Below are 10,508 nucleotides of genomic sequence, written 5' to 3'. Positions count from 1 at the left end.
ATCGGTGCCTCGTTCCTTTTTATTTCTCTAGGCTATTCCACTGCATGGATGTAGTTCGTGTTACTGACCCGTCTTCAGCAAGCCCCTTGGGAGTCCCTCCCTGCGTGGGGCACCGGGCCGAGGGAAACAGCCAGGCAGCTCTGCGCCCTGGGAGCTGAGACACCCCCCCTCCCTCCCCCGTCTGGGAAAGCCAGTCCCAACACTAGCCGTGCCCAATGCTAAACAACACAGACAGATGGGAGAGAGGACTTTCCATGGGGGTGGGAGGGTGGGAGGGGACAGGAAGAAGTTGAAGAAGGTTCAAGGGCGAAGTGGCCCTTGAGATACACCCTGAGAATCTATCCCATGAGGGAAAAGCACTCTGGGGAGAGAGGACCAGCAGGTCACAAAGGCACAGGAGGCTGAAGAGTCCGGGAGCACAGAGGGGCAGGGACAGCAGGGTGGGGGAGGGGAACAGCAGCTGTGGCCAGGAGCATCGGGGCCAAGTCAGGGGCCTGAAATGAATGCTCAGGTTCAGTGATAAATCTGTATTTCTTTTGTTTAAGTCTTGCCCACTGCTGATAAATAAAGATATAAAAACAATAAAAAATCAAAGTATTTCCTAAACATACTATTCCATCTGGGGCTTCCAACCCTCTTCGATAAAGTCACTCTGAAGACTCAAGAGGTTCCAGCTTCTAATTCCTCAGAACCCTTTACCAGCGGCAGAACCTGCTGCACCCCGGGGTCAACTTCCTGCTTCTGGAAACAAATGAGCCCAAAAACCTCCTCAAAAAGCAAATATACCTTTCTCCACACTGAGCTTTACCCAGGCCAATGTGTAGTTTTATTGGAACGGCACAGAGAACCGGCAAGAGCTGGGGAAGGAGGTAAGGCCCACAGGGTGGGTGGCCCAACCGCATTCCCTAGGCGAGCCCGGAGCCCCTGGGGCGGCCTCCCGCTGGCTCCCCCTCTTCCGACTGAGCACACGTTGTGAGGAACAGTGTTCGCTCGTGGAAAAGCATCAGGAAGGCAGTGTTTCAGTAGTATTGAAGGCACACCTTGTCCATGGCCAACCGTATTCTGTAAGAAGCAGGAAGAAGAGGCTGGTGACCCAGGTCATGTCTGGAGAAATGATCCCAAACAACCCAACCCAGAACAGGTCGTCCTTGACGACAGACCCGCCCCACAAGGGTCGTGGAGGGAGCATCTAGCCTGAGCTCCTCGACCGGCGGTGAGAGGGAGCCGCTGGCAGAGAAGGCTAGAAGTGCTGCTCCTGCCGGCTTGCAAAGGGACACCGAGCCCGCAGGCCACGTGTGCATTCACCTGTCAATCGGGTAAGGTTCCTCACAAAGGTTGACCAGCACGTACAGGTGTCTCAGAGCATACTCGTACTAGAGGCAAACAAACCAAAAAAGACAGTCAGACGCCATCGTCTCACCATACTATCACCTCTTGACTTGGGAATATCCCACACTTTTGCGGTTACAGGTGTAAAGCACCTTGACCTGTGGTCCCTGACCTTTTTTCGGGGCTCATGGATCCTCCAGGACCTCTTTTTAGTACCCAGGATGATTTATGGGCTCCCTCCCGTGAAAAAGGCCCTTGGGCCTGGGGGCTAGCAAGCCTCCAAGAGCATGTCGGTACCAGCTCAGGCCTCCCAACAGAGGGCCCACCGTGGTCCCGCTTCCGTCTTAATAGGAACCCCCCGCAACCTTGCCCACCTGGCTTTGGCTCTGGGAACCTCATTCTGGGAGGAACACACGGAGGAAAGCAGGATGGGAAATGGATGCCAAGCCAGATGGCCCCAGGGAAAGACTGAGATAACTGTGAATGTTTATCTTGCAAAACCTTCTGGGGCAATGTGAGAACTCTCAGGGGGAAGGAGGAGGAGATCTGCTTTGTGTGATTCCAGAGGGCAAAAGAGTTGGCACCAGAAGACAAAGCATTGATTAAATAAGGGGGACATTCTTCATTATCAAGTAAGAAAAGCACGTTCCTTACAAAGTTAAATACAAGACAAAATAAACTTGAGAGCTTCCAAATAATGGAGAGCCACCTCAAAGTGACCCGGGCCCCATCTCTGAAGCATTCAGGCATGACCAGGTGCACACACCATGGCCCGACAAGGCTTTCTACAGTGATGGGAATGTTCTATCAAATTCTCTAATTCAGTAGCCTCCAGCCACGTGTGGCTACTGAACACCCAAAATGTGGCTGGAGCGGCTAAGAAACCGAGCTTCCCGCTGCATTTCATTTGGCTTAATTTAATTGACCTAAATGTGACTTCAAGCAGCCCTTCGAGGCCAGTAACTACAGCCGGGGAGAGCGTGACTCTAAAGCAGAAGTTGGCAAACTTCTTCTGGGAAGGGCCGGACGGGAAACATTTTTGGCTTTGTGGGCTGTGTGAACTACTGGAGTCTGCGAGTGTGAAAGTAGCCAGAGAAACTACGCCACAATTACAGCACGGCTGTGTTCCAGTACAACTGTTCTTAAAAACAGGTTGTGGGCAGGATCGGGCTGGGGGCCGGTTGGCTGACCCCCTCCCTAGAAGGCTCCGGGCATCACACGGCACTGACCACCAACCCGACGTTCTACCAGGGCCTGACTTCAACACTCAATCTCGGGGAGGGGTCAAAACAGACCGGGGTGAGGGAGGGGGTGTGGCAGGGAGACTGCAAAGATGGGAGAGAAGGAATATCCCGTCAGTCAAACACAGGGAAGGAGTTGGGCCACGACTGGTAAACTCCTACCCACTGGACAACTGAGTGTTGTCTGGGGCCAGCATTCGTGGTCAGTGATCGGGCTGACCCTCCCCCTCTTGTCCCCATCAAAGGCCTCTGAATGAGTGCACTGTATCCTGAGCCTGGATGGAACCTTCTAGAAGACCATGCATCTTATGAGATTTCCAGTGGCCAATATTAATTTAGCTTTGGGGGTTTAAGACGCAGGGAAGGGCTCTGCGGGCCCAGGGTAGGTGGTGTGGTGTGGCCCCAGGCCCCAGCCTACCGTGGACAAGTGCCAGTTGAAGCAGCGCGTGCGGAAGTGGGACACAGCGGCCTGGTAGCACTCGTGTGCCCTGAGCTCGGCTCTCCGCGACAACAGCCCCTCGGCCTCAGCATCTGAGCTGGTGAGCAAGGAGACGATCTTCTGCACTGACTTCTGGATGACGTGCCTTGCCTGCGGAGACACACGTTTTCAAAATGTGCCTTAAGTCACGCAATCTCTCTCGGAACCCTGGATCTGTTAGACCTCTCTTCATGCAGCTTCTCACCTAGCATGTTAAAACAGATGCCAACAGGGGCGCCCGGGGGGCTCAGGTGGGTAGGTGTCTGCCTTCAGCTCAGGTCATGGTCCCAGGATCTTGGTATTGATCCCGCGTCAGGCTCCCTGCTCAGCGGGGAGTCTGCTTCTCCTTCTGCCCCTCTCCCTGCTCATGCTCATTCACTTTTTCTCTCAAATAAATAAAATCTTAAAATATAAAATAAAATAGATGCCAACAGAGGCGTTCTGCAGGAGGCAAGAGATGTGCATGGGAAACTTCCAGTAATTGCCAGAAACCTTGAGAAATAGTCTGCCTTTTCAGGGTCTTCTGACACGACAGAAACCTATAAATCTATCTCCCTGAACAGCAGGCCTGGCCCACTCTGAGAAAAGGCGGGGGGGGGGTGTAGAGACTGTGCCCCAGAGTAGCCTGCTGTCCCCTGAATGGTGCTGTGTGTTCACGGGCACCTTTGCCCATCTAGTCCAGAACCACCAGAAAGAGGGATATGGGGAGGGGCACTGTTTCCTTCCCAAAGGATGAATAAAAGAAATACCACACTGCAAAATGGATTTATTATTATTTCTTAATCAGTTAATATTTTCAAAATCTCAGTGTACGTTTCTGATGTAGCAACTATCACCAGAACACCACTTAGACAACAGCACCCTGGAATCAAAATTTTAGTAGGACCATAAAGAGGTCCCAGACCAACAAGTAGGAGGACCTCTGTATTACACTAAGACCAGCAAAAAATATACCAGACGTGGGACACCGACTGCCAGGATTACTAGAGACAGGAATTTAAACCGGATCAGAGAGATGTTATCTTTCCTAGAAAACATAGGCTGTGCTCTCGAATGCCCAAGCGCCGTGCTCATGAGGCTGGCGAGTCACCACAGAGCCAGCTCCGCTGAAGGAGACCACCTCCGCCTGGTAGCCCAGCGACAGCCCGTTCCCCGGGGGCTTCTAGATGTGCAGCTAGAACCAGAAACAGGATTCTGCCACTTCCAAACAATCAGATGAGCTACTAAAGTAGCAATAACAGTTACTGTAAGATTGCTCAAACATTTTAAGGAAGAATCTGAGGCTATAACTACAATTTCCTAAGGCTGCAGAAACTTTATACATTGCATTTAAAAAAAAAAAAAAACAAACCACGATTAGCTAATAACTCACCAAGTGGCAATATTTAAATGTTTTCTAAGCAACCAGGTACAAAAGAGGGCAAGGCCCACGTGCCATGACCTACTGGCAGATATAGGAGAGAGACAGCCTCATCCTCTGCTGCCTGCTACCAAAGAGGTCAAGGTCAGTTGACTAATGGAGAATGAAGACAGCCAGTGCTCTGCTCACTTGCTTCTCTGTTACATGGAGCACAGAGGTTAGTCTCCTTCCCCACATAATCCCATGTGGCAGGAGGGGTGGCCCCAGAGTGCTGTCACCTAGCTCCAAGTGGTACTGGGTAACCATCAGGAGGCAGAGACCAAGTTCATGCAGGCAGCCCGGTGAGGCTGGGGGCAGCAGCAGGAAATGGTTCCTTGAACCACTACTTACGTCCAAATGCCTGTGGATCTGCTCCACGAGATTCCTGGACTCCTGCAGGTCATTGGTGCTCATTAGCTTCCTTTTCAGGATGGTGAGGGGCACCTCAGGGCTCGGGGTGAGGTCAAGGTGTGTGACCGGAGGCAGGGAGATAGGAGAGCTGGCTTTGTGTTTCATCCCCTGAAACTGCATCACTTTCATGGTGGAGATGGACTGAGGAGAAAGGGAGAGAGCCAGTCTGAGCGGCACACGTCCCGAACGTGTCCTGGATCCTGCCTCTCCGTGGAAGGCTCATAGTTCACGCCACGTGGTTTCAGGACCACTGAAGGGCCACGGGTGCGGCCTGGAAATGCACACTTGGTCCTCAGCAGGTGGCAAGAAAACACATCCGAGCCCCTGAAATCCACCAATGATGAACTTCAAAAATGCTTGGCTTCCTTCGCAGGAGAATTGCTAATTCCGTCATGTAGGAAACGTAATCACTGCTCCCTTGTCACACAGAGCTTGGACCAGGGTCGTTTCAGCCAGCGGCAACCCTGGGTCGTGCTGCCCTACCCAGGCTCACCCACCGGGCCCCAGCACCTGGGAGCAGGAGGGCACAAAGAACAGGTTAGAGCTGAGGTCTGGGTCCACTGAGCGGGGCAGAGCTAAGCCACAGAGGGCCAGGCTGGCTGACGGTCAGGGCCAAACGGGCACATCAGCCAGGCTCTGCTGCCTGCACAGGTCACTCCAGACTGGACCCCAATCAGAGAAAGAAATGCTGCAAGCAATTCTGTTCTTAAACCAGGCAACAACTGGGGCTCCTGGGTGGCTCGGTCGGTTAATCGTCTGCCTTCAACTCAAGTCATGATCCCAGGGTCCCAGGATCAAGTCTCGCATCGGGCTCTCTGCTCAGCAGGGAGTCTGTTTCTCCCTCAGACCCTACCCCATCTTGTGCTCCCTCTCTCCCTCTCTCCCTCTCTCCAATAAATAAATAACACAAAACAAAAAAAAAGAATAAAAATAGAATGAAAAATAATCTAAAAAGCTCTAAAACAAAAATGAAATTCACATTAATACATATGAACACATAAGGTTTGGAAAAGATCCATCACAGCTCTTCAACAAAGACCAGGAACAGCCAGTGCGGAAGAAATCACAAGGCACACAGGAAGCCCAGGGCAAAGAGCTGTGACCAGATGCCCCCCCTTCCCCTGTCCCATGCAGCCAGGGCTGTGCCACCTCTGATCCTGCCTCCTGGGAGTCACCTTTCCCTTGCCTTCTCTCTGCTCCCTGCTCCACCACTACCACTAAGAAGCCCGGCCTGGTCCAGGGCATCCTGAGGGCACATCTCATGGCCTGTGCCCACCCTGCGGAGTCCCAGGCTCTGGTCCACACTCTGCCCATGAGGAGCTGGAGGCAGCTGGGTTGACTGGCTCACAAGGCCTTCCAGAAGGACAGTGTTTGCATCCAAGGAACAGATCTCAGCCGGTGGGAGCTCAGATGGTAGCAGGCCACCTGAGGAATGGTGTTTGGTCACAGGGACAAGTGCACAAACACCTCCTCTGCACATCGCAAGGGTTGCGCCACCCCCTACCCCGGGTGACACATAAGGCCCAAGCCTTCAGCAGCCACCTGCTGTGACCTCTGCCCAGAGAGCCCTGATAAACTTACCCATTTAACCACTAGGTCCCTTCTGAACATAGCTGGGGTGGGGTGGGCCGGAAGTCCCTAAATCCTAGCCCAAAGTTAAAGGTAACGAGCTGCAGCGTGAAGCAACACCACCCGACACTCGCAGAGACTTTCAATTCAGCGGCCTCTTACCATGCGCCAGGCCTGCTGAGGGTTTCCGATGCACGACCTTCTTTAACTGTACGCTAAAGCTCTGACCCAGGAGGAAATGGAGATTCAGAGAAGCACCTTGCCCCAAATCTCACAACTTTGCAAGGGGGAACCTGGGAAGGTCTGACCCCAGAGCCCAGGCATGATGCCCAGGACTCAGAGCCACAAGTTCCAGGGGAGTCGGCCCAAGGCTCCACCGCCATCAGCAGGAGCGGGGGCGGCCCTCCTCACCTTGTTCCCGTACTGCATGACGTGGCTGGTGTTGGTGTGGGACTTCACCAGCTGGTACTGCTTGTGGAGGGTCTCTCTGGTCAAATCCTCCTGCAAAGAGGAAACCATGGAAGTGCTCTGACCATCAGAGCCGACGGCTGGGCCTCAGCGGTGCAGCCAGACCCCTGGGGGCTCACCACATCTGAGTCCTCCATCCAGTTGACGCTGTACCAGTCCCCCAGGTACGTGGACCTCTTCTCATCGTAGTAACAGGCGTAGGATGACTCTTTGGGGTTCGCAGCGGTGGTCGCATAAACTAGCAGGAATTTAAGACATCCAGCCGTCACACTCCGTTCTCCGCTGTGGGTCCCACCTGCTGTGTGAGCCTTTCCCTCTTCCCTGGGGCAGTCAAAGCTACCAGCGCAGGGAGGGCGCAAGGGCATGACTGTACCCAGCCCCGTGAGTTCGGTTACAGAAACTGTCTAAAATTAAATGTGGAAGAAAAGAGGAGCTGGTCCATAGACACTTTCTGCAGGAATAAGCAAGCACACGTGCTCAGTGGGACACCAAGCTATTTTAGAAAAACGCTGAAAGATTTTAATAGCTCTGGAAACTCAAAGAACATGTATCTAATTTCATTTCTGGAGAAAATTACCATCTACTGAACGAACACTTTGAACGTATGTAATAGCCACCATTTACTATCTAGCTATTATGGGCTCAGAATGGTGCTGGGCAAATGTCAGCACTTAAAATGTGCCTCTCCCCCCAGACAGGCACTGTCTTTATCCCCATTTTACGGATGGGATAACAGAGGGTCAAAGAGGGTAAGTCAACTGCCCACGGTCAGCAGCCAGCAAGCAATGCATCGCAAAGCTGGTCCAAAGACTACGTGATCTTGGACTTAAGTAGCTTCACCAAGACCTGGAAGAGGACCATGAGGCTTCCATCAGATTCTTTACTCCTGGACCACTAATATTGAAGAGAAGTCCAGAGCTGCTCCCAGGGAAGCCTCTTCCCCGACTTCTAGGGGCTGCCCTAGGCCCCTACTTCTATAGACCACTTGGTTCTTCATGTCGGCAGAATCGGGGAATGACCAACTGTGCCACCGAGCAACCTGCTCAGCTGGCCTGGCTCGGAGGCCAGTGCTCCCACCACCTACCATTGATGTCGGTGGGCAGGTGCTTCATCATGGACCCAGACTCACAGGCTTCAATGTAGAAGACCATCTGTGAGGCGAACAAGACGGGTGACCTCACACGCTGGCCAGGCACAGACCTCACACAGACGCTACTCTGGCCCTGCCCACTCTTCTCACCCATTCTTAAGGGTCTTTTACTTTTGCTTCTAGGAGAGATCTCTGTTGGGAGAGGCTGCTGCTGGAGGCTACAGAAGCTGTTGTCAGACAAACCAGAAGGACTCCAATCTATCCATAACTAACAGACTAAAATGATCTATTAGTTGAAATGACGCAGGGCAAATGGTGCCACAGATAATGCTTAAGAGAACCGTTCCTCCATCCAACGCAGGGAGACGGTGCGGCAGGCCAATTTCCACATTTCTATCTCATATGTGTTCAGACCATTCAGTTTGTATAAAGGCTGCTACAGGGACGGGCCGGGGCCAAATAAGACGGCGGTGTTTTCCTCCCCAGCGGCTCCCAAACTGGAGTCAATGCTAAGAACAGTGGTCTTCAAAGCGTGGTCCCCAGACCATTAGAGTCAGTGTCAACTCAGTCCAGTTCTCAAGCCTCACCCCAGGCCTCTGAGTCAAACTCTGTAGGTGGGTCCACACTGTGTTTTAACTAGAGCTCTAGTGATTCTGAGCTAACAGCTAAAGCCCTAGAGTCACTAAGGGTGAATCCTGGAAAACCAGTGGTCAAGACTGATCACAAGGACACTCTCCAGAAAACAACCATTTGGAGTTGGGGTGTCGTGGGGAGGGTTGGCTCTGCGTCTCCTGCCTTCCTCACACTCCTCCCCACAAGGCCACCCCAAGTGCTGATGTTACCTTTTGGTACATTTTGTGTTCGTACATGTAACGGATGGTCTCATTCAGATCCTTCACGTGAAGCTGAAAGGTAAGAATACTGACATGTGGACCAACATATCAAGAGAAATCATTTGCTGGAGAACCCACTAATAAAGCCCTAATGCTGCTTTGTAAATTCTTATTTACTGGCCCTTAGAAAGAATCACGGTGACCGGCTGCATTACCCCAAAGTGGTACCTCGCATTTTTATTCAAATATTTAAAAGGGGGAAAAGAATGTGCTTTCTCGTTCATTTTTTGTCTGGAGCATTCAGAGGCTGGGTTCTATTATTGCCTCTAGTGCCACATAGCCAAGTCTGGTGACAGTTTACTGAAGCTGGGATATGAAGAGAAATATATGCAAAACCTGAGATACATCTAGATAGATTTCAGGCCGCTAAGCGTGGCCCCTATACTCGCTTGCCACACACAGAAATCAACCCTGGTAGAACACTAGAAATACACATCACAGTCTGAATGTCGACCCTGAGCTTTTGCCAGTTTTCTACTTTGTCCTCACAATGTTAAGAAAAACTGGATACCTGGATGGCTCAGTTAAGCATCTGCCTTCGGCTCAGATCATGATCCCGGGGTCCTGGGATTGATCCACATCTGGCTCCCTGCTCCAAGGGAGCCTGCTTCTCCCTCTCCCTCTGCCTGCCACTCCCCTCCTTGTGCTCTCTTTCTCTGACAAATAAATAAAAAATGTTAAACAAAAAACAATGTTAAGGGAAACTCACGTCGTCATTTGGAAACACCAGTATGCCAGTAGCTCCATGATCGGTGAAGTAAATGAACACATGATCCCGGGGGCCACTGCCAAGAGAGGGTGACAGACAAGGAGAGTCAAACCAATTCCTATCCCCATTTCCATTTCTCTGAAAAGCTGCTGTGAGAAAGAAGAGCCTTGAGGGGGCGCCTGGGTGGCTCAGTGGGTTAAGCCGCTGCCTTCGGCTCAGGTCATGATCTCAGGGTCCTGGGATCGAGTCCCGCATCGGGCTCTCTGCTCAGCGGGGAGCCTGCTTCCCTTCCTCTCTCTCTGCCTACTTGTGATCTGTCTGTCAAATAAATAAATAAAATCTTAAAAAAAAAAAAAAAAGAAGAGCCTTGAGGACTATAGTCTCTCAATGAAGAGGAACACAGGGCCTGCTATAGGCCTTCACCCTCCGCTCCTGCAGAGGGTTACCTTGAACCACAAGGCACATGGAGAGTTTCAAAGCTATGAATGATGGCTGGGGAGGAGGGGACATTCGCTGAGCAGTCAGTCATAGGACCAGGTGTGATTCAAATTGGGGGAGGGGGGTCCTTTGGTAATTGGGCCCCATGCTAGCAGCCACACTCTCCAACCAGATTGCCCCCAAATGAGGAAGGAAGCCAGGACACACAGAGGAACACAGTCCTTCAGCTCTGACTCCTTCCCTTCTGGGCCCCTCAGCCTGCACACCGACTGCCCCCCCCCCATCTGCCTGCCCACACACTTCCCCATGCCTGCCCTTTCCCTCCTGAGAGGAACAGCACCACTGAGACAGTCCGAGGCATGGCACCCAAGTCCCTGCCATCACTGAGAAGTGCCGTATGAAGGGACGCTACACATCTCTGACCCACAGCCTGCGGCAAGCAGTGGGACTGGTTTTCCCCAGCACAAAGGCTGGCGCTGTCTG

The 10,508-nt window shown here is 52.2% G+C and overlaps 1 protein-coding gene across 1 annotated transcript in view; it reads right to left on the bottom strand.

Moving 5' to 3' along the window:
• Positions 1-769: 769 nt before the first annotated feature.
• LOC111148711 (legumain) overlaps positions 770-10,508 on the bottom strand; it is a 33,308-nt gene continuing 23,569 nt past the window's right edge. The window contains exons 6-14 of the mRNA XM_022505510.1: positions 9,588-9,663; positions 8,828-8,890; positions 7,980-8,046; positions 7,015-7,133; positions 6,839-6,928; positions 4,799-4,999; positions 2,989-3,159; positions 1,306-1,373; positions 770-1,062 (exon numbers count right to left, since the gene is read on the bottom strand). Coding sequence (XP_022361218.1) covers positions 1,020-1,062; positions 1,306-1,373; positions 2,989-3,159; positions 4,799-4,999; positions 6,839-6,928; positions 7,015-7,133; positions 7,980-8,046; positions 8,828-8,890; positions 9,588-9,663 — 898 coding nt within the window. The 3' untranslated portion in view covers positions 770-1,019. The remainder of the gene's footprint in view (positions 1,063-1,305; positions 1,374-2,988; positions 3,160-4,798; positions 5,000-6,838; positions 6,929-7,014; positions 7,134-7,979; positions 8,047-8,827; positions 8,891-9,587; positions 9,664-10,508) is intronic.

This window comes from Enhydra lutris, unplaced genomic scaffold (genome assembly GCF_002288905.1).
Source record: "Enhydra lutris kenyoni isolate GAN:26980312 unplaced genomic scaffold, ASM228890v2 scaffoldscaffold20, whole genome shotgun sequence".
In the NCBI taxonomy this organism is placed as follows: domain Eukaryota; kingdom Metazoa; phylum Chordata; class Mammalia; order Carnivora; family Mustelidae; genus Enhydra; species Enhydra lutris.
This window is presented reverse-complemented; position numbering and strand designations above follow the sequence as displayed.